This window comes from Xiphias gladius, chromosome 9 (genome assembly GCF_016859285.1).
Source record: "Xiphias gladius isolate SHS-SW01 ecotype Sanya breed wild chromosome 9, ASM1685928v1, whole genome shotgun sequence".
Taxonomy (NCBI): domain Eukaryota; kingdom Metazoa; phylum Chordata; class Actinopteri; order Istiophoriformes; family Xiphiidae; genus Xiphias; species Xiphias gladius.
In genome coordinates, this window is record NC_053408.1 from 4840563 (window position 1) to 4864862 (window position 24300).

Genomic DNA, 24300 nt, shown 5'->3' on the forward strand with positions numbered 1-24300 from the left:
TACACCAACTTTTCTACCTCAGCCAAGCGTAAAAAGTTATTTCTAATATTTCAACTTTTTTTTGGAACTTCCTGGGTTTCCAACCTGCATATTTATGCGCAAATTGAAAATGCGCATTAAAAAACAGGTGGACAGAAACGCATCTCTGGTCTCGGATGTCTCATGAAGCTAAAACGGCACCATGCTCACCGTGCAAACTATGACTGGTCAGGGATCGAGGTGTAGGCTGACATGTCCTGGCTAAGTGACGACAGGAAGTTTAGGCGGCATCTCCTATTTTGACATAGCAACCATCTCTCTCAAAAAAAAAAAAAAAAAAAGAAAGAAAAAGAGTAGCCTGATCTCAGCAGTACTCCGCTCCAGAGCATGATGAACTAGCCTGTAGCTGCGGCTGTGAAGTCTTTCACTACGGATAACCCAGCATCGAAAGAGCTCTACAGACGAAGATCAACTCAGAGAATACTTTAACTAATGAGCCTTGAATCAGAATAAAACGGCCCAATTCTCAGACTGTACAAGAGAAAGTGGGAAATGGGAGAAAAGGAAAATATCTGGGTATATCTAGTTTTCACCGTACTCGACTCTCTTCACCAGCCTCTAGTTTCTTTTGGCTCACTGCTGTTTTATGCCAGGCAGGTAGAGTACACTCTGCTGCTGTACCTGGCACTGACGAGTATTTGTGCTGAATCACACCAAAGCAATGAGCTAGAAGTGGCTAAAAGCTGTGGAGAGCTGCGGAGCTGGGAGGGTTTGGCTTTGACTGATTCTTTCACATTACTCTAAGTGATTTGATTGAGTGTTTACATATAATCGCAGCTTCATGCAGGTGCAAGTGGGCCAGGATAGCTCAGGTGACTAAGGTAGAGGGTTGGTTTTAACGCCAACCTCAGTTTTCGCTCTCTGGGCCTCCTCTCCAGACCTCTCAGCCTTGTGGCCCTGTCGGGAGCGCTTCCCTCTCCTCTTGCCCTTCCCCCCTGTGGCTCCTGCTGCTGCTCCTGCGGAAGAAGCAGCATCTGCTCCACCACCACCACCACCACCACCACCGCCGCCGCCGCCACCGGCTCCTTCTTCTGTAACAGTTTCGCCTTCACTTTCCCTCGTTTCCTCTGAGTTGACAATGCGGCGCACCACCTTTCTGATCACCTGCGGGGGGCAGAGGCATGTCAGGGAGAGGACGAGGGGGGGGAACGCAGGAAAGCATTTTGAGAGGAGAAATAATGGGAAGAAGGTTGGGGAAGGGGAAGTGTGTGTCTATAGGTGTATGAGATACAGTAGCATGTGTTAGAGTCTGTGTGTTACTGTGTCAAAGTGTGTGTTCTTGCGTTGGTGTGTCTGTCAGCATCCTGGTGGCACCTGTTTGAGATGATAGACTTTAAAACTATTTCAAAAAGCTCTGCCTTTTTCCATTTGAAACACTGGTGTGTGTTCTGCATGTATGTGTGTGTGTGTGTGTGTGTGTGTGTGTGTGTGTGTGTGTGTGTGTGTGTGTGCGCGCTGTGGGATAAGGATGCGACGGGTAATGGTGGAGGGTGAGGATGGTTACTTTTCTGGTGACCAGATTCCCCTCTTCATCTGTGAACTGCTCCTCCGTCACAGACTCTCCCGGAATGTTTCTGGCCTCCTCTCCCTGGGGGGAAGGTTTAAGTGTGGACAGAGGGAGATGAGAAACGCAGGGATGGGAGAGGCGGGTGGGAAGGATGGAGGGGTAAAGGTCCAGGGTGCGAAGAGTTTTGAGAGGTTAAGCGTAGGATTGTTATGCAGAAAATACAGCAACATTTCTAAACAGACGTCAGCCTGCCCGCCACAGCCGCTGGGTTTCCCGCGGTTCCAATCGAGAATAAAGATTTGAAAACCTCACAGCAGTATTCCTCGGACGTGACAGGTGCAAAACCAGCGTTAGCGGTGGTGAAGACTGGGGCAGTCTTTTTTTTTTAAGTGCAGTTTCCTTGTTAAAAATGCTCAGACAGACAAAAACATATCCTAAAACCAAATGCCCTTTCCTCCACTCTAATCAGTGACAAAACGGGACGTCTTAGGATACTGTGAAGCCGTTTGTGCTATTTTTTTTTTTTTTTTTTTTTAGCAGTGTAAGAGTTTTCTGAGGGGAGGGGCCCTTTGGAAAACCCAGCTGACGCTAGTGCATTACACAGGCTGACTCAACATGTTACTTGTGCTTTAGCAACCAAAACTTCAAGAAAAAACAAAAAAAAAAACCACAAGCCTGCAGTAATCAGAGACAGGCATTCATGCTACAGTAATGCGAAGTTGGATATCCAGATATTTTATCATCGTGGCAAATGCTTTTTCTTGGCAGAATCCAACAATTTCACGAGGATGTGTCCAGAGGGAGAAAAAAAAATAAAAAAAAAATCTATCACTTCAAACGAAAAAAAAAAAAGCTTCAAACTTTCAACAGCAAACCTGATCCAACTCTGCTATGATTGATGACCCTGAAACCTGTGTCATGCCCATGAAAGAATCTGGTAGCACCTCAGTCAACAACGCTAAAGGCCACACACATGTAACACACTGTCAGCTCAAAAACGAGGCTCAATTTACACAGAGACGTTTTAGACTTGCAACAATTCGTCGATCGCTCGATCGACTGAAAATTAATCAGCAACACTTCTGATCATCAATAAATCTTCCACGATTTTCTGGTTCCAGTTAGTCAAATGTAAATATTAGTTAGTCGCTAGTTTCTCTAGTTTTTCTACGATTATAAGTCGAATACAAGACATCACTTTGGCCTCTGTGAAACCAGGGTGGATATCTGTCCACGTTTGCTGACATTTTATAGACCCAGCGATTAATCACTTAATCAAGAAAATAGCTGTCAGATAAATCGATAATTTAAAGCAATCGTTTTAATCCGACATAAGTAATATGTTATTTGTTTTGTACGTTTCATATTAAGCTTCTACAAAACAGTAAAACATTTAACAACAAGGGCCACCTCCAGTATCTCTGCTAATCCATCAGAAGTGGGCTGATCATAGTTGGGCAGATTTTCAGCTCCTGTGGAAATCCAGCCTCAGAATTATGCTCACCAGTGGAATTTCATATATGGCAGCACATCCAACACTCCACCTGCCAGGTAGCAATGCCAAATACCAAACAGCATGGCAAGTAAAGTAGTGGCTCACACCAACAAGCAGTGAGTAGCACGTCATGATACAGCAAGGCTAAACATCAGCACTCTCTCTCTTAAACTCATACACACACACAAACACACACACACACGCACACACACACGGACACTCCCCACTGCAGCTACAGTCAGGTTTCCATCCAAATGCAGAGCAGTTTTTGACCCAATACTCGGAAAACTGGCAAAAGGAAACGCGGATTGGTATTTGTTTCCATCCATTAATGCCATCTGTATATTGAGAGCTGGGCTAATCCAGATAAACAGTAGGTTGTGCTCATTCTCCTGTCGGGTGCCATTAAACCATCGCAGAAAGAGAAAACCACGTTGGAGAGCATGTGGAATGCTTGATGGAAATATGGCATTTCTTTCTGTTTCATGTACTAAATTGAGGCAGTTACAGTGTTTCATGTGCACATGATTTATTCGCTAAATCTGTTTCCATTGCTCCTTGTAACATTTTGTTTTTATTAACGAGCAGAGTTTTGCACATCAGCCAATAATAAAAAACAATTTAGTGATATTTTGACTTTTTTTTTTAACTTTTCACTGTTTCCACTCAGGTTTTTATTGTGCAAATTGAAAATTCTCATATCAACATTTGGAGGTAAACCCACTCCATGATACATTCTCTTTCTGTCACACTTTCTTACTCTTAAAAAACACTATAGCTGCAAACATACACACTCATGTTACCAAGTATGTACAGAAACATACAAACTCATACTTTCTGTCTATAAAACACACCAATGCTGTCGAACACACCTGCACAGCAGGTAACTTTTGTTCAATCTTTCTATACATCTCTGTGACTCACTCTTCTTCACATACTTGCACAGAGTCATAGAGCTTATACTAGTGCACTGCACACTAACTCCAGCTCTCCACACACCGGGTCTCACACACCTTGAGTATGACCCGTCTGCGGTACACCCTGGTGGTGACAGTGGTCTCCTCGTCAGAGCCGGACTCTTCAGCTCTAACGCCCCCCTGACGAAGGCAGCCCAGCAGCAGTGTAACATTAATGACCCCAGTGTGTTTGTGAGTGTGTGACAACTCAATACTCTGTGATATCCTTTGAATGGTTAAGATTATTATGTTAAAAAATTAAACATTGGAGCAATTTTGCCACTGAAATGAATATGATCGAAAGAGACTGGAGTGCTGGTTCGTATTCCTGGTCTCTGCTTAAACGTTTTAAGCCCACTAATAACTTATTCCTTGAAAGCCTGTATATAAGAGAAAAAAAAAGATGAGGCCTTGAATTAAGGCAAAATAGATCTGAAGACTTTTTCAAGGCCTAGAGACACCACAGTGTGTCTTTGTGTTTGTGCATGGATTTAAATAAAAAAAAGAACAAAAAGAACAAGTAAAACAGAATCGGTCTTGAAGAACGACTCTCACCTGGACTTTGTGCTGGGACCTGTCACCTCCCTCCTCCTGGCCTCTGCTTGGTCCCGCTGTGCTGCTTTCATCCTGAGATCCTTTCCTCTTGGCCTCCTTTTCCTTTCCTTCCCTCGCTACGTCAGTTTGACCTCCATTCTGTCTGTCGGTCTGAGCCGAGGGCTGCTCCAGCAAATCAGCTAGATTTTCGGGGCTGGGGGAATAAAATATAGAGAGGAGATATATTGAGCTGCTACCACAAACCTGCTGGTGTGAGAGTAAACCTTGGTGTCTAAATCTTTGAATAGGAAAATGGTAGAATAAAACCAAATCCTACCTGCCCTCCTCAGTGCCAGGCAGTGATGAATCTATGATCATGTCGGACGTCGCACTTCTCCAACCTGAAACTGAACACACGACTTTTTCTGCTTGCCGTACTTGTTCAAGGATGGCATTCACCCTCTCCTCTGTCATCTCCACATCCTCGAAGCCTCCCTCCAGCTTGATATCCTCCAGCAGACTCTGCAGCCTCTCCTGGGTCATCTCCTCTTCTTCTTCTCCCTCTTCTTCCTGCCTTCCATTACCTTGACCAATGTCTGAGGCAGCATCTTCTTTTTGGTTTCTCTCCAAAGCAACATCTTGCCCTGCCTGCAGTTCTTCTATCCCCTTTCCTGACTTCTCGACTGCCCTTCTGTCATTATCTGGCCTCTCATAAGAAAACATCCCTGTCTTTTCTTCCACTCTCTCCCCAGTGGTCAAGGTTGTATCTTCTGCCCCAACAATGGGGGGCTCTGGGGCATAGGAGACAGCGCCTGGGGCGATTTTGAGGCGGTCACCGCTGGAGATACTGGTGGTCTGAGTGAGAGAGAGTTCGCTAGGTCTAGTAAGCGTGGTTTTGCTAGGGGAATCTACGCTAGCATCACCCTCGCCAAAGAAGTCGTCTGAGCGTAGCGGGGTGGGGGGCTCGTAGTTCAGGTCTGAGGGGGTTTGCAGCTCCAGATCTATATTGTGGTATCCTGGGTGGATGGCAGGAGTAAAGGATTAGAGGGGTAAGGGGATCAAAGAGGGAGGGAAAGAAAAAGGAGGGGAGGAAAGGAGGAAGGGAAGGAGAGGTAGAGTGGTGGAGGTGATGAAATGAAAAACACATCACATCTAAAGGTAGCATTTTTTTCAAAAGTCACGCAGATGTAACCCAAATAAACTTTAAAGCTGCATTAACTGTTTTTTTCTGGCCACTTGGGGGTAACGGAAACAAGCTGTGAACAGAACATTGACAAACTTTCACTTTATGAAGTTGTAATGGTAAATTTGCTAATAAACAGTGGCCTGTTTAGACATCCTGCAGACACGCAGCAACATTTGAACTCATTTGGAGTTGTGTTTGTGTTCACAATTTCAATATCCACTCTCCTTTTAGTTCTGTTTTTTTCTCGACCAACTTGAATTATGTGGTTCTTTAGCAGCTAAACGATCCACTATGTTCACAGGTAGTTGCTAACTGTGTGTACCTGTCTTCTGGTGCTGGGCAAGTATAAATTAATTCATTAATCCACTCCAATTTAGCTCTGATTTGGTCTCCACCAGCTCCTCAGAAAATATGTGGATCTTAAGATGCTTGTGTGGTACTGTTAAGGAAGCGTACAGTGGGTTTGTCAGTAATTTTTCAATAAATAACAGCCGCCTCATGTTGACGGAAGTTAGGTAGACTAGAGTTTGCAGGCTGAGATATCAAAACACAGAGCTTAAAGTGGCTAAAAACAACGTTAGCGACCAGCTGGTGAATATAGCGGCTCATTTAGCAGCTAAAAAGACAGATACTGCTCTAAGGAGTTGGTTGAGAGCAAAACAGAGCTAAAAGAGAGTGAATATTGGACTGCAATTCATCAGGTGGCCAGAAACAAAACTTAAAATGAATGCTAATGTTGCTTCATGTCTACTGGATGTCTAAATAGGCAACTGTTTCCTAACCTGTTAATCATATCAATTTCATTAGCTGATATGTCGGTGTTGTGTTTACAGCTTGTTCTGCTGCCCCTAAGTGGCCAGTACAAATCAATTTATACTGCTTTAAGGATTTCCCTTTTTCTCAAACAAATGGGAACTTGTGTGTGACTGATGAACCAGTACTGCAGAGTAGACACATGACCAGATCACAACGAGATGGAAACAGAGAAATGAAAGTACCAAAGACAGAATATAAAATGTCAGACAGAAACTTCACATATACTGGATCTATATAACATTTACTTGAACATTTAGTCACACTAATGTCATCTGCAAGGTTTCTCAGGAACTGTGAGAAACCTCATATTTCAAAGTGGCACTTAAGTCAGCCACGCCTTTTGTAAAAGCAATTAACTTCAGACCCAGAGTCACAACCAGACCTACTGATTCTTCAGTGGGTCTTCATTACAGCACTTCAAAACAAGCTTGACTTCAGCTTATCAGCCCAATACTTATTGCAGTTAATGAGCACAAGCTTGAGCAGAATCCAGGTTGATTTAAACAAAAGGCAGAGAGGAGCAAAGCAACCAACAGGCATCTAAATGTAGACCTCAGGAACAGAACGATCTCGTCTGAAGTAAGGAGGGACACCAGGAGGTAGGGGAGAGGGTGGAGGGGAGGTGGGAAGTGAAGGGGGAGAAGGTGAGTGGTGATGTAGGGGAGGAGAAGGGGAACGATGAGGTGGGATAGAGAGAGGGGAATTGAAGGATGAAGGGGAAGAAAAGGGCAGAAGCGTAGAAGTTGGAGGAAGAGAGGGGGGAGTAGAGGTAAAAGGGGAGGGGGAAGAGGGAGTAAGGGGAATGTAAACAGGAGAAGGTGACAGAGGAAGAGGAGATGGAAAAGGGGGAGAGGAAGGACCAGATAACAAGAGGGAAGGGCAAGAAGAGGGAAGAGGGGGAGGCGATTTAACAGGTGTAGGGGAGACAGAATGGGGAGGAGGGCGGAGAATGAGAGGAGGAATGGAGGGAGGAGGAGACGAGGGTAGACAGAGGGAAGAGGAGGGAAAGTGAGGGGGAGAGAAGAACGGGGAGCTGCTAAAAGGACTTTGAGGGGAAGAGGGAAGGGGCGGGGAGTAAGGCAGAGAGACAAAGTGAGGGAGGACAGGAGCGACAGGCAGGAGGTAAACAGCAGGCGTTGAGGGGGGAGACGGGAAGTGAAAAACAGAGGAAGGAGAAGGGACAGCAGGAGGGGAGGGGAAAGAAAAAGAGGTGATTTGGCTAAAATAAAAGGGAGGAGAGTAAGAGGAGACAGAGGTAATGGAGGGAGGAGTAGCATGGAGAGGGGTGACGGGCAGAGATGTTTGAGGATACAGGGGGAATGTGGGAGATCTGAGAGGTTTTGGAGCTATTTCAAATATCACAGAAAAAAACAAAGAACAACTGTTAGACAAGACTTGGATGAAAAGACAAACACAGCATGTAAAAAACCAAAGCAGTTAATGCACAGACAATGAACTGAACTTATGATTGATGGAGGTTAATGTTAAAGCTGCGGAAGCAAAGATATTGCGCACCAGAATCGTGGGATTGCTTAGCTCAGGCAAGAATAGGCTTCCTCGTCAAGAGCAGTAGCATCAAAATCCACCATTACAAGAGAGTAAAAAAATTAAAAAAATTAAAAAACATTTAAAAAGGGGGGGTGGGGTGGGGGCATAATTCACATTGTGGCTTTGTCTTGCATGATGACAAGCTTTGGGATCTAGGTGGTCTAGGGTTTGTTCAGCTGCCAGAAGGAAGATGTAGGATGGGAACTGGGAATATTGGGTCATTAGAACAAAGTCCCCCACACTCTAAGAATTTTTTGGCTACCTTCAAAGCGACTACTGAGTCCCAGTTTCATTCTACATACTAATTGCATACAGTATATACTATGTATCATTTACTTTTTTACTAACAACATCGTCACTCCTGGATGGTACCCAAAGAAAAGCTCAGGGAAGCAGCTGCGAGCTTCTCTTTTTAATGGAGGTGGGCCAGTTAACTAGATTCACATTTGCCAGAACAACCCGTTATTCTTCATCCTAGAAGTCAGTTCTCTCGTAAAAGTCAAAAGTACTGTTTCAAACTACTTCCAATAAAATGTAAATGTCACATCTGTGTGGCTTGTCCAATTCTGTTTTCGAGTGCCTTGTCTTCTTCGCCTCATGTGAAAACAAACTTCAACAAGCGTCACAAAGGTGAGATTTATTCTTTTATCAGAAGTGTTTTCAAACTGTATTTCTCAGTTTTACAACAGAAAGGAACTCGAGGATTCAAGTGGTCGCTTTGGCAAATGCATGTCTGGTTGACTTCAGCACCGCCGCTTGCTTTTCTTTTCAAACACCTTTTTGGAGCTGTGTCGCCACAATTGTGAAATTATTCAAATTTTTATCCACCGCAGTTCTTCTGTGCACTGCGTTTGGGGACAGCGTTGTACATCAACAGCCAACTCGGAAATTAAGTGTTCCCGTCCACATACTGACTGAGTATCGTTAATTTAGCCACTTTTCAACTGTAAACACACTCAAAACCTACTTAGAATTAGTATGGACTTGGGATGCAGCTGAGATTCTCCACACTACCAAGGGTACAATTCTTTTTGAAAAATACTGAATTCCTTTGTTTTTTTGAAATGTTAGCATTTTTTTTTTTGGGCCGACAGTTAAATTTAAGTATGTTGTTTCAAAAATAAAATCTGAATCAGCCTTTAAAAACCACATTAAGGTTCATTTTTGTGTAATTGTAGTACGTCAACTCCTCCTTAGGCCTGTAGAAGCCCCTACATGATCTTGGTGTCCTCAGTGGTAGCAGAGGTCGTGTTGAAAGGGCCTGGTGATTGGTGATGTAGTAATGCTGACGCTTGCTAAATAGCTGTTGGTGACATCCAAGTTTGTGCAGAGATAGGCATGAAAGATCCGCAACTTTTTGATTCCAAGTTCAAGTGGTGGGCAGTCGTTGCTGCTGACGGGGAGTGCTGTTGTGTTTCCAGTCTTACTCTAGTCAGCCTGAGCTAAGCAGTGAGGGATAAGGGCAGAATCTACAACTGGATCCAGAAGTAGTTGTAGTGAGCAAAAGTTAGCCGTTGGTGGAAATGAGCTGGTTAGTGATGCTTAGCGCTGACAAGGGAATTTGCTTTAGGAATCGGTCACTCAGAAGCAAGAGGAAGAGAGAGGAGGAGGAGGAGGAGGAGGAGGAGGAGGAGGCGGGGGGGTCTGCTGGTCTCAAAGCAGGAGAAGCTGCAGCGGAGCGTAGAGGCTGGGAGGCCTCGGAGGAACCCAGGAGATGACAGGTACAGTACAGCTAACAGCAGTGACACGCAGGCATAATTATACACAGCACACGTTTGGAAAAAGGTGTTTCATTTTCAACCCATGTGGAGAGTCATCTGGGGCAGAGCGCATCCTGATCGGCGCGTGCCACACAGAAACACTCGTGGATGTGTTGAAAAGGCTCCAGCCATTGGAAGGGTGTTAACAGTGTATTATTGTAAGTGACTGACATCAGAACAGGCAGCCTCTCACACAAAGCCATAGCCATGCATTTTGTTGATCTTTTTATCTATCAAATGTTGGTTTCACTTGAAATCATCTTAACAAAAGATCATCTTTGCCCCAGTTTTGGTCAAAGCAAAAAGCAACACTGATCCTTGTGTTCAGATGACTTTTGGAAACCTAATTAAGCACATTTGCAATGAGGCCCATTTCAGAATTTTGTCTTGAAGTGTGTCTTCAACACAAGTTACAACTATTGATTGCAGAAGAAAGACATTTTTATCTTTCCCTTGTTTTCTTGACCTACAAAGAAACTGCAATGGAAAAATGGAATGGAAAAACCAACATCTGTTTATATTCAGTGCACCCCTGGATGTACAGACAGTTATCACTGGATTATTCTGACACTGAATTAAACTTAAAAACGTGATGATTCTGTGGGCAAGTTCTGAAGTTTTAGAGTGTCTTTTTGCTTTGATTTATAAGCGGATTTATGGACATCAGAGATAATATATTCTTTGAAAGTGTAAGTCACTGAATCTAAAACGTGTATCATGTCTGTGATACACATACTATCTGTACGGATTGAGCTGTGACTGTGGGAAGGAGTATAATTTTTGTCAAACGGCAGCAATCGGGCACTAAGGGTTTTAAAGTACCTTATAAGTACCTTAACTGCTGTGTGTCACAGCCACTGCTGCAGTTCCAGTGGTTGACTGTGTTAATAAATGGCCTTTATTAGTGGGACAAACTACAATAATCGACTTCCTGTTGTTTTCAGAACACCTGCATGCACCTGCCCCCCGTTCCCTTCACGCACTGTCTTTGCCTCTCAGCCTTTAAGACCTCGTTCCAGAGTGATAAAAAGCCCCATTTCTTCATAAATTGTGTATTTTGTAATCTTCTCTAAGTAACAAAAGGCACATTTTCATCAGACTTCTGAAATGGCCCTCATTGGGTCTGTCAGAATCAGAGACAATTAGTGGCTGCCACATTCAATTTTCAATTAAGAAGAAAGAGAGAAATATAGAAAGAGGGATGAACAGACTTGTCATACTGCTTAAAGCAAGCATGCCATTACTATAAATTGGTTGTTTATAATTATGTTTTTATGTATCTTGATAGCCCTTCACACGAATCGATAAAAGGAACGAAATTTTAAACTTGTGACATACACATAAACATAACTATTGTTGAACCAAATTAAGAACCAACGCCCTGACCCAACTGAAAAATGTGCTTCATTCATTATCTTATCAACAAGACTGTCATTACATTTATCAGATGGGACAGAAACACCGATTCATTCACAGCTTACATTTTCTCGGGTCATGCTTTTGGACAACTTAACGAAAACAGTCACACACACTAAAAAAGTCTCATGCGCCCAAACTGGTACAGATTTCCCTGCACTAAATTAAAATCAATAATGTTTGAACAAGTAGGAACAAATTTTAGAGGTTTTCAAATATACTGATACTCGTCCAAATATCTATCGCTTGCCATTAATGTTCCAATGACTGAGTGCTAAAAAATTAATTGCACTGCCCAGTGTTGGAAAACTAACAAGCTGACTGGGGTGACTGCTTAATGAAGACGACTCTAATGCTATTACTACCTGCTGGTCCATTAACTAAGAGCTCAATGAACTTGCTGGAGCATTAAGTCTTTTTTATTAACTTCTAATAAACTGCAACTGTTTGGTCAAGCCTGATTGGTTCCGTATTTGTTTACACAGTCGGGTCTGACTATCTGGCCAAGAGAGGAGGTGAAGAAGGGTGAAGGGACAGACTGAGAGATAGACTGAGAGTTCAGCTAGGGTGGGCTACACTTTACCATCGGACTGATCCGGGAATACTGCGTTATCATCGGCAAAGCAGCGTGTGCCTGAAATGTTACCGTAGTCAAATATGGGCCCTTCCAGCAAAGTCACAATATCCAACCGATTGATCTTAGTCAGCACCGCGGTTAAAGCATCCGCTAGACGGGGAGAGAAACAGAGAAATTACACTGACAGGATCTTTTTTGCATGTCACATTTACATACCACAACACATTAATATTGTCTTAACATCTATACTGAGATATGACAATACCAGCTTGGAAGACTAGACCTGGATATGTACTTCGATGGCCATATACATTTCTCTCTGAAACGCACACATACAGTACAGGCACACGCAAAGACACACACTGCTTACTTGTGGCATTTTTACCGTCCCTGTGCACCCATTTCTTTAGGAGCATGAAGCTCTGTGCTGTCAGGGAATTGGGATTCTCCACTCTGATGAAGTTGATCTCTTCCACAGAGAAATCCAGCTCCCTGGCCAGCTCTGCAACAGCAACAAACACCACAAAAAATAGTTTTTTGTTCTTAAGGCATTCAAACCAAAATGAGGCATTTTCGTTGGTCACTGGGTGGGGTCTTGGCACTAAAACTGCAAGGCTTACGAGTCTTATTTCTAGTGAAGTCGCTTATGGTAAAAATTTCTGCTCTGACAGTGAGGCACTGTCATATATCACTCATCAGGTGACATGTTCTGTGTTTGTCAGCGGCTGACAGAATTTAAAAAAAAAAAAAAAAAAAATCGTAGAAATAAATCACAAAATTGCATAAAACGGAGGTAATAGTATTAAAATGTTTCCTCAAATGCAGCAACTTTAAAACACAGGCCACAGGAGAAATACTAACATGTGCAGCAATGGACAAAAACAGCACTGATAATTAGTCATAAAAAACATATGTGGAGAGGGTGACATTTTAAATTAGATTTCAAGTTTGCGGCATTATAATGACATTCACCTTGCAACTGATTAGTTCTTATGTTACAGGCTTCACCTGACTGCTTATGAAGCAAGAAGGTGATGGACGTATTGTTTAACTGATGAAACCGGGGCACTGAAAACATCACCTTGACATGTGTCAACTCTTTCATTTTCATTTTATTTCCTTAGTGCTCATTCACTAAATAACTGTAACAGCCAAACCCTGTGCCAAACACAGTCTAAAGGAAATGAAGGAGTGAAATGCTGCCTCTCTAGACAAGCACGCGGGCTACGAATCTAAAACCAGGAGGACATGATGTGCAGCAGATCTGCTTGTTCACTGCAGTGCTGCAACAGGAACCCACATTAAACATGGATTAGATTCCTTTCCTCTGCTGAGCACTCAGTCAGTCACTGGACAGAGAGGCACACAGCTACAGCTATTCGCACTCATAAACACTTCAGAGGATGACGGTGCACCCACTCACACAGGCGTGGGGCAGTGCTGCAGTGCAGGTGGTCGGGCTGGGACTAAACTGCAGAGGCCACACCCTTATCTCTGCTCAAGGATTATATATACGAAAATATCATCACGCCGTTCCACTAAAATACACTCAAACACAAAGCTGCATGACATGAAAAGAGTAAAAATATTGTTGCTATACTATCTTTTTAACATTAAAATTAATAATACATTTATTATAAAATGTATTATTTTTCAGCCTCCGCTCTTAATATGTCTCAACATGGGTTGAGTATGTTTAAATTTCACAAATGAAATTGAAAAGTTACAAATACAATTTGAGTTTATGTAATTTTTCTACTTAGATGTTGTATTGTGCGTGTACTGATGATGATGTACGTGACTATAAATGCCACTGCAGTACTGCTAAGTCATGATATTTTATACTATACGTCCACCAGATGGCAACAAACACTGTAAAACATGTGGTTTGAAAGCCGAACTCGGTCCAGCTGAATCATTCACACATGGGTGCTCTTTGAAATTCACATAATGAATCGTCTTTGTTGCGAGACTGGTGTCATATCCAGTGAACAGACTGAACACCATCCAAAGTGAACGAGTTTTAGTCTCGGCTTGGACAATAAACTGATTCGGATGAAACTGATTTACTTCCAACATTGCAGCTGTTTCTCCATGTCATATTGAATACCATAATAAATACAGTATCCATGCCTTGCTTCGTGCTTGTTTTTGGCTTTTGTGTTTTACAAAGTGTGAAGAAAAAGCGAGATGTGTGTAGACTCACCAGTCCAGCTGAGTCCAAGGTGGTCAGCTACTATTGCCATGCGGAGGTCTGTTCTCTCACAGGGACTCTGAGGGCCTGTGTGAGGAAGCAGTGTGGGGCAGGACACAAACAATTAACGTGTAGTATTGTGACAACAATCCCCGAATTCAATGACTTTATCATAAAATGGCTGCAGAGGGAATCAATGACATTTAATGAAAGAAAGAGATTGGGATTGTGAACTGAAGTCTGTTACAGACTGTTGACACTAACGTGGTTTAACCATAAGACCTACTAAATACCTAGTTAATGAATGCCTACTTAATTAAACTGATTTGCCCCCTTTTTTTTTTTTTTTTTGCCATTTTCTGTTGTGATATTCATATGAAACATAAACACCAACTTTAGCTCACCGTCCCATGTCTCACCTTTGGAAAAAAAAGATAGCTTTTCTGGCCAGACTCTCCTCAGTGATTCAGTTTAGATAATGGATTATCTTAGTATAAAGACAGAGGAATCAGAGGGAGACAGCTAAAGCTAAAATCAACACCTGCTTATTAGCACTTGTTTAATCCATAAAGAAAACCAGAGTTTAAAAATGATCACTCGTATTTTTACACTGGGATACATGTTGGACTATTTCTTGGCCTCGAGGCAACGCGCCCAATAAATAAGCTGATGAAGTGTAATTTCCCAAACTGTCAAACTATTCTTTCAAGTTTTACAATGGTCAGTCAATAGGGCTATATTCTGTTTCTTTCTCTTATTTATTAAGTCTCGTGCAATGCAGATGTGCCCTCTGGATGGGGAAAAAAAAAAAAAGTGCTGTCATAGTGGAGATTTCCATACCATCTTCACTAGACTCGCTTTCATACTCTGGCTAACAAGGACAACTAAATAAACATAAGGTAAACACGGAACATCAATTGAATTAGATTATTACAGTAACTACTTTTTTGGGGGCTAGCACTATTAGACAACACCAGTGAGACAGCTGGTAATACAAAATACAATCACAAGCATGAGGATCTGTGAGGCCAGAAAAGAAAAAAAACAAAAGTCACATTTTCACACTAAAATGTTTGATGTTCAGTAGTATTAGTATTAGTAGTAAGAGTTCAGAATTAAAGACTTTTGCATCACATCACTAAAAACAAACGATCTACCATCAGGCAACATTCCCTCCCACTGAAAAAGAGCAATTCGTGGCTTCAACTTGAAATCAAAGGTAATCCAGCTGCACAAGGCTCTCCACCAAGTTACAAATGACACCCTCCTGTGCGGCCGATACTCACGTGATTGTCAAGTTCAGCTGATGAATTGTTTTTCGCAGTGATTTCAGAGAGCAAAAGTACCACCAAATGATATCTACAAACCAGGCAAGCAAACCAAAACAAGCACAAGTTCATATTTTCCCCACACAATCATTTACGTTTAGGTCTTAATCATGTCTTGAGTGGAAGTGATTGGTGTGGTGTCATGTGGTGAGGTGCAAGGCTACCTTAATCTCAGTGTAAAATGAAACTGAGGATGCCCCACAGTAAAAGAAAGGAACGTATACTCACTCTTAACTTAGCCGCTGAAGTGCGCTTACTTGCAAACCGATATGGATACTGATTTTGAAATTGTAGTTCCTGTACCTGTTTTTCTTTACCATAGAGACATCACTATAGTCTGCTGTAAAGCTCTCATTAGCTGATTATTATTTCTATGAGGTAATTAATCCAGTGTCGTAGCACATTTACAGACTGCCATTTCCCTAACCTATCTTTAACATCTGACAGTATGAAATTAGGGAATCAAGGATGAAAAAAACTCACGCTTGATCCAGAGACAAATTCTGAGTATTGCTAATTGAGTCATCAACTCTCCGTGTTTAAGCCTTCACTTCTTTGTCTAAATCAGACAGCAAGGCACACAGATAACAAGAATGACAGGAGGAAGAAGTGACAGCTACATTTACAACATCACATCACAAAGCACCCACAACAGCTACATGCATCTCATAGAGAAAGGTAAAGTACAACAAGTGTTTAGAAAGAGGTTACAAACTAGTCTCGTTCTCCGTGACAGGAGCCGTGATTGGTTGATCAACCTGACTCCCTTCCTCCTTCTGCTCTTGCTCCTTCCCTCCAAGTGTCCGCCTACTCTTCCTCCTGCTCCTCCTCATCCTCTCACTGCTGGCCTGCTCAATCTCAGCTCTCACATCTCTAGTAGATGCTGTTGATGTGGTGGAGGTGGAGGTAGAGGTGCGTGAAGGGCAGGAACTTCTAGAAGCTCTAGATGGTTCTGACAGGGAAGTGTTCCTGGTAGTGCTGAGGCTGCAGCTCTCTTCGTCCTCAGTGGGCAGTGTTTTCCCCTCTAACTTTGTTTCAGCCTTCTTGGGAATTGTTTGGTCCAAAGTGTTTGCTAACTGGCTACAGATAGACCTTGTTTTAAAGTTGCTCATTTCACTGTTTTTTCTCCCTGTCTCATTTGTGCTACTTCTGCCTGGGGTTTTCACTGAACTGTATCTTTGGTAATTGCCAGATCTGCTCTTAGTTAGCTGTTTATTACCCCTGGTAGTTTTAGTGCTTCTATCACTAACTGCAGATTTGGTTCTAACCTGCTTCTGATCCCGAGAACAAGACGGGTATTTAATGGCTTTCATTACTGGGATTCTAGATTTAGGAAATAAATTCTCAAAAGGGTCCAATCTTACCCTGACTTTATGCATTTTATGTTTCCTGACTTGGAATTTATTAACATTTCCTTGTGCCTTGTCTTTCACTATTGGTTGACTTTGGCTGCATAGTTTGCCATTGGGCACCCTCACTGGTAACCTGGACTTGCATATCTGGGCTTTGATATCTTTGGCTGCTGTGTTTGTTATTGCTACATTAGGACAAGTCCTGCCTTCCCTGCTGTCCACCTCTAGCTGGTTAAAGGACGCTTCTATCCTGCTGATCTCCTGCAGTCCTGAAGAGGACAACAAGTTGAACACAATACTGCCAGCCTCAATGACATCTGAATGGATATAATGGGAGACTGGGATGTTGCTACTGGTATTGCTGCTCCATGTCTGGGGATTGCTTATCTGTTGTGAAGGTGCGGAAGAATAATCTTTACTTTGGTAATAAATGATCTGATTATCTGAGGTCCAATCCAAATGATCCGTATGTTTTGACATTCCTGAAGAAATTTTGTGATTTGAAAAATAATCTGTCATGCCTGATGTATTAAAATTAGAACAATCTATATAGTTTGAGGTTACGGAATAAGAACTATCTACAGATGATCCTGAGGTTATTTCATTAGAACAATCAAAGGTGCCCGTTATTTTACATTTAGAATTGCTATTTGAAGCATCAGAGGTTTTATGAGATGACGACTTGAATCCTGCTCTAAAAGTGGAGAATTTAGGCTCAGTGTTGGAAGTTGAGTCTATGCATATGCTGTAACTGCCAGCTGGCTTTGATATTTCTAGCTGGACAGTAGTAGTCTGAATGGAAACTTGAGAAACTGTTGCGGTATCTGCGGGATCCTGAGTACTAAATTGTTCCCTGTGTTGTGATGAGGCATCTACCTCTGAGTCCCTGACACTGTACCTGCCCGCCGAGTAGTAATGCTCACCAATCTGAAAAAACTGGAGCCTCTCCTCCACCATGTCCCTCTTGCTCATGTCAATCGCACCACTGCGTGTCATCTCAAACATCTTCCCTTCATGGAAGGGGAATGGATTTGGCTCGCTCGTCGGCGTGCTATCGTCTGTTGGTGTTCGGGCTGGGGTAGTGTCTGGTGTTGTGGCCTGAGACTGTTCGTCCACTGCTAGTCCAAAAGGCTTAGGCTCACCATTGCTTCCCCGTGTCCCTCCCATGTCAACGACTTCTTCTTCTCCACCTTTACTGGGCCAGGGGTCAAAGTCCAGCCCTTTAGTGGCCACTGTCTTAAAAGGAGAGTTAAACTCCTCCTCTAACTTATAACTGAAGTAAGTGTCTGAAAATCCCTCTTTATCTGAGGGTTTTTGTTCCTGACTTTTAACCCCATCTTTACTAACAGCATCAGGTTTTCCATCATTTGAGGGGGTATCTTTTTTGAAAGTGTCCTTTTGACATTCTTCTGGGGTTTTCTCCTCTTCAATTACTTCCAGTTTGGTCTGGGGAAAAGAGCGGTCAGAGTGCCTAAATGTGTCTGTTGCCCAGACGTCCCTTCGACTGTCTGGAAGACCAAATAGCCGTAAATCTGCCTGCTCACACAGGCCATCATCCTCATCCTGAAGTTCATATCCATCTAGGGAGTCTATTTCTGTTGCATCTGTGTCATGAGAAAATTCAGCTGTTGTGGCTAATGAACAGTCTGTTATTGACATGTCATTTCCATTTTGTTCATATTCATAGTCCTCTCCTTTGCCATTAGAACCTTTAGAGCCATTGGAACCACTGGAGCCATTGGTCCCACTATGAAGTTCTTTGTTGTTTCCATTTTTGTCAGGTTTAGGGGATTTAGATGTCTTTTCCTTCTCCTTCCTCTTCTCCTCTTCTTCAGGAACTTTGAAAGTGAATTTCTTACAAGGAATTGGTTGGAAGATTGACTCATCCTCCTCTTCTTCTGCCTCCTCACCATCTGACTGACTCTCATCTGACCCAGGAGGCACCGGGGAAGGGGGCTGGATTCGTATAATTGGCTCGGTCAGCAGATGCCTGTCATGTTCTTCCTGTAAGTTCACCTCCATCATTTCTGTCTCAGTCTCTGAAGAGGCACAGGAATCTTTCCTCTCTTGGTCTGAAATTTCTGAAGCTGAGTCCAGAGGAGGAGGGGGAGGGAACTCAATATAAGCGATACCTTTATCTTTTGAGATTTCTTGATGCCCCTGCCCTGTTATTTCATCATGCCTGCCATTGCATGTTGTTTCTCGCTGGTTGAAACTATTTACTAACTCCTGCTCATTATCATTCATTTCTGTTTCTGGCTTATTAGCATTAGCGAGGTCTGTTTCTTGGATGGCATGAATACCAGTTTTCCTTTCTGGTAGGGCCTCTTTAAAAGAGAAAACAACTTTGCCTTGGTCATATTCCTCTGATTCCTCAGATATCTCCATGATGGGACTGGGTTTCCCTGGCATGAATCCCATAAAGCCATTAGGGGTCCTTGTCGTGAGGTCATAGCTGACTTCCTCAGAGCTAGGGGTCTCTGGTGTAAGGGGGCTTTTCCCTGAGCTGTCTACGAAAGACACTTGTTCTAGTGTGTCATCATCTGGGCTTATGGGGCTGAGTGCTGAGTTTGATTTCTGTTTGACATTGTACAGTGTTCCTTTTGCCTCCCTCTCTGCCTGCCTGCCCACCTGGACACTGACATAAACAGGTAATGTTTTGATGCCCTTGAAGTTTTCTTTGGTTGTTATAGCAGCTGGAGGGGTTATGACATTCTCCAGCATTTCTCTAGTGCTAGGAAGATTATTGGAGTTGGAATCTTTGGGTGCATTATCTAGAATTTCAAAGGTTAGATTTTCATCTGTTTTTGCTGAGGTTGTCTCAAGACTCATCTGTACTTTGCTTTTAGATAGTGTAGGTATCTGTGAGGGTTTAGTTATTGTCTGTTTCTTTGTGAGGTCATTATCTAAAGTCAAGGATGTTGTTCTTATAGGAATTTGAGATTCTGTCTTTTTTCTGAGATTTTTGTTTAGTGGTTCCTCACCATCTTTTTTAGGCAGTTCAGCTACTACTTCTTTAGAAGCAGACTCACTTTTTGTGATTTGCTGGTATTTTTTATCATCACTATCTTTCTCTAGTTGTCTAGCAGTGTCATGAACAATAGGTGTCTGAACTTTCTGACCCTTATTGCTTTCTTTAATTTCCTGAGTAAAACTGGAATGGATATCTTTCCCTTTAGTAGTTAATATGTCAGTCTCAGTTTCACTAATTTGTCTTTGCAAGGAGGCCTCTGGGATGTTTTTGTTTACCAGTTTGTCTCCTGTATGTTTTGGGCCTTTAGATGTTGATAATATCAGAGCAGGTTTACTGCTGTCTGCGGGAGCACATTTGTCCGTCTCAACATCCTTTTTCAAGCTTTCTTCTTCTGATGTTTCAGATACTTTTGATTCTTTTCCTCCAACTAAAAACTGAAAAACGGGAAGTTTGCTCTCCTGTAATTTCTTTATTGAAGGTTTTGGCTGCACTGGAGGAGGAATTTTTGTTGGACTAAACTGACTTTGTTTCTGAGCCTCAGATTCAAACTTCATCCTCGCAGCACTGACTTTGGATGTTGATTTTACATGAGCAGGAGAAGAGGGTTCAGACTCACTGGTCTTAGTTTGTTGTTTAATCTTATCATCACTGGTATGAGAGAGCAGACTTTTCTGGGGGCTGCTTGGCAAGCTAGAGCTTTTCTTTTCAGTTGTTGTGGTCCTCCCAAACATTTTACCAACTGAAGGCTCCCTGAGTTTGCTTTTACTGAACCCCTCTTCTGCTGCCTTAGGTTTCTGCTGTGTTTTCTCAGGGCTACTGGAGGCTGAGCTAGGCCAGGATCTGGGTTCCTTTGGCTCTCGTCTCGCAGGCTTTCTCTCAGGGGACTGCAGCTCATCATTGAGCTTCTCTGTTTTGTCACGGAAGAACTGTGATACCTCACTGAGTTTTTCTTCAGCTTCCTTTACAGTTTGGTCGAGCCTATCCTCATAAAGGAGCTTATCCCTGCTTCTGTCTTGTTTATCCTCTGTAAATCGCATCCAAACAGCATGCTTGGGGCTGCCCTGTTCCTTGGAGTAATGGAGGACTGTCACTTTATCGAACTGCGATGGTTCATCTCTGTGCAAGAATTTACCAGATTTAGGGGACCCATCTTTTGATGACTTAGAGACAAACTCTCTTTTGGGGCTTCCTTGCTGCTGACTCATGCTCTCAGTGCTACGGATACCACTCTCCTCAGAAATTATGTGGCGGTTTTTATCGGTCACCATTGCTGGATCCTCTGTGTCAGAGTGAGACAGTGATGACACTTCAAGTTTCTCTGACAAAAGCATTTTCTCAGCAAACCTATATGACTCGCCTCTGATCTCTGACAGCTCATCATCACAGTATTCTATGGAGTGCTGGCTCAATAGTTTCAAGGCTTTATATGAATCATCTGCTATCAGTTGAGCAGAGTTAGGGCGACTGTCCTCCTCCTGTGATACTGGGGTGTTAACACGAGATGTTTCAAGGAAGGAGGGTAGGGATTCTTCGGCAGTAAGCTCCTCTTCTTCCTGCTGGGCCTCATCATAATCAGTAAGTTCCTTAATTCCACGGTCCCCTTTGTAGACGTAAAGCTCAGGGTGTTTCTTGGTTTCCCTGATGATAACCTCAGTTGGCTCTGCTGTGCTATGGCCCTTTTCAATATGAACTTCAATTATCCTTTCTACCTTGGGTTTGGATTTAATGTCTCTGTCTAGAAATCTAGGAGTCAGCTCATCACCTTTGACAGAATCCTGGCTAGCCTTGTGTTCAAAAAGGCCTGCAAATTCTTTAGATGGGTCCCTACCTGACTGGAAAGCTTTCATGAGATCTCTGACTGACATAGCCTCCTCTATCATCTCTGCGCCATCAGTCAGTTGGGGCTTGTGATAGACCATTCTAGTGGTAGTAGTAATATGAGTTTCCTCTTTAAGACACATGCTTTTGTTCATCATGGAGTCTTCTTCTGGCATTTTCATCTGTAAGGCTTTGGTGGAGCTTATTGAACCTGCCTCTGGCTCTATAGAGGGAGGGGCAGATGCAGCCTCCTCCGTGAGTAGAGGCTCAAAAGGATCATCAGGCTGCTCATAGCTCCTAAACTGGACCACTTCAGTCCTGGTCTCAGTTACGCAGGGAGGGATGGGTGAATCTGTGAATAAAGTATTAGGTCCTGTGCTCTCTGCACTCTGAGGAGCAGAGGGGGTCTTTTCACTCCTGGTCTCAAACCCGCTGTCTGACAGGGGACTCTTATCCTGCTCATGAGACAGGTCTTCGGGTGATTCCAAAATAGTGTCCGACCCCTGATATGACTCAGCAAGTTTGCTTAGGTCCTTCTCCGAAGGAGACCTAAGCATGCCTGAGACTGGAGGAGGCATTTTGAGTTTGTGCTCTTGTATCGAAATAGATGGTTTGAGAACACGCTTCTGTTTCTCTTCCCCTTCCTTTTTTGTCTCCTCCTCGTACCTACATTTCAACTCTGCCATTTTGGAGAGAGAGTTAGCGCCAATGTCATTTGTTAAAAAATCGACTACTTCAGCCAACTCCAAGTCTTTACTTGACATGGACTGGGGCTTGAGAAGGAGTGTGTTTTCATCAAAAGGAGGGTAATAGCCTGAGAGGGCACTTCTTTGTGCCTCCTCAATCTCATCTTTGGAAAATTCCTCCCATTCATCCTCTGAGGCTCTCTCTTTACCTGTAATGACCTTACCTTCACCCATGATATCTTTCTGTAATATCTCACTGACTTTCACTAAATCTTCTTTCACTTTCTCCACTAGAGTAAATGGCTCTTCTTCCTCTAACTTGGTCTCTTTAGGAGTCCCAATATGTGATGTTTGGACAGTTTTGGCTGCTGTCTGTGTGTCTGTCTGTAGGATAGCTGACATCCTGATCAGATCCTCTTTCATGTCTGCTACATCTTTTAGTATCTCCTGGTTCGAGGCTGCGGATGGATGGATGATAGGCGGTGTGATAAACGGGGGGGATTTCAATTGGGAGTTTATTTTTGATGCGGTAAGACAGGAAGACAAAGAGGAGGACGACGAGAATGACGCACGAGGGGAATCAGGCAGTGCCATTTTGAGAGACCCCGGCCCTGGTTTGACAGGGGTCTCTGGGATCATGTCGACAAATGAATACACAGGTACAGTAACTGTATTAGATGAAACTGCCAAGCTGGAGGGAGCAGCTACAGATCTCAAAGAACCGTAAGCAGGCCCTGCTGTTGCAGATCTACGTGAGGAGGACAGTGATTTAACAGTGCCATAGCCCGAGACAGAGTATGAGTCTATAGCTTCATTTATGGCTGCACTGACACCAGAGGTTGCTGCCTGGGTGGTGGCCTGGATCCTCTCCTGAAGGCTGCTACTCCTCTCAGAGAAAAGGCGAGAAGAAGGGGAGGATGGTGTGGAGGAGGAGGATGGATATTTAACAGGCGAGACGGATCCGTTCATCATGGACAATTCTGAGGAAGCAATAGTCGTCTGCCCAGTTGAGGGGAGAGACGAGAGGGATGATTTTCCTCCCCGGGATGAGAGTGTTGAATCTACAGAGGTTTTCAAAGAGGACAGGCTGGAGATGCTTTTAACAGAAGGAAGGTTAGGTGCCCCTGCATCTGTCACAACTGTGGACTCAAGGGCAGTTTTAAAAGGCAGATTAGCATTGTACATGTAAGGTGTCGATGCTGTAGCGGTAATAGGAACTGATGACCTCTCTGGCACAGAACCATTGGGTATTGTGTGAAGTGGGGAAGTCCTCGATGTGTATGCTGAAGCAAGGTTCTTGATAGATGCTGGATCTGTGGCAGGTGTACATGGGCTTCCAGAGGACACAAGGCTGGCAGATCCCTGGACAGGGTATTGACCCTGCTGGACAACGGTTTTAATGGGTGAAGTCATAGTCCTGTAAGATCTGATGGGGGATGAGGACACTATGTCACTAACTGATTTAACTGGGGAAGACAAGGTAGGTGCTGGTGGTGGAGCTCCCAGGGTGGCTTTGATAGTTGCAGGGCATGCAGGTGACGGGGATGAGAGAGGCCAGGTAGATTTCAATGGAGAAGCAGCTGGTGAGCCTGCCGGTGAATCGGTAGAGGTGAGGGAACCCCCCAATCCGATGGGCCTTGTTTGGCCAGGGACGGTAATAGGAGCAGTCGACCATGGTGGGTAAGATCTGGTTGGAAAGATAGGTTTGTGAGGGTAACCAGCAGGCAGTGTTCTTGCTGTTGTGTTTCGCTCAACTGCCGTTTCTTCAGATGAATTTGTAGAGATAATGGTGAGGAAGGAATGGAAAAAATAATCAAAAAAATGTGGAATAGTAAAGGTAACAGAAAATTATGTTGGGGAAAGGAAAGGAAGAAAAAAATGTGAAAGAAGAAGAGATCAGAGGAGGAAGAGTTGGTCAGTGACGCAGTCCTGGTATCAAGGAAGGAAAAACAGCAGTTTTCTGAGGTGCATGAAAAAGAAACATAACAAGTAACAGTTGTGTTCTCATGTGATTCAGGATTAGAAGATGACTCAAAGAACAACAACAGCAACAACAACATAATGAATAAACTGAATGAAGCATATTCAGCAGCAAAGTAAAATTCCAGAGACAA

General features: G+C 43.3%; 1 protein-coding gene across 2 annotated transcripts in view; it reads right to left on the reverse strand.

The window, feature by feature from the left end:
* LOC120793998 (ankyrin-3-like) overlaps positions 1-24300 on the reverse strand; it is a 104013-nt gene that overhangs the window by 3239 nt on the left and 76474 nt on the right. Inside the window, exons 36-43 of one of the 2 annotated variants that reach the window (XM_040134501.1) lie at positions 14041-14115; positions 12205-12336; positions 11841-11984; positions 4869-5547; positions 4553-4745; positions 4055-4138; positions 1544-1627; positions 886-1143 (exon numbers count right to left, since the gene is read on the reverse strand). In XM_040134501.1, coding sequence (XP_039990435.1) covers positions 886-1143; positions 1544-1627; positions 4055-4138; positions 4553-4745; positions 4869-5547; positions 11841-11984; positions 12205-12336; positions 14041-14115 — 1649 coding nt within the window. Of the gene's footprint in view, positions 1-885; positions 1144-1543; positions 1628-4054; positions 4139-4552; positions 4746-4868; positions 5548-11829; positions 11985-12204; positions 12337-14040; positions 14116-24300 lie in introns of those variants that run through there. The other variant, XM_040134502.1, reaches the window with a different exon arrangement.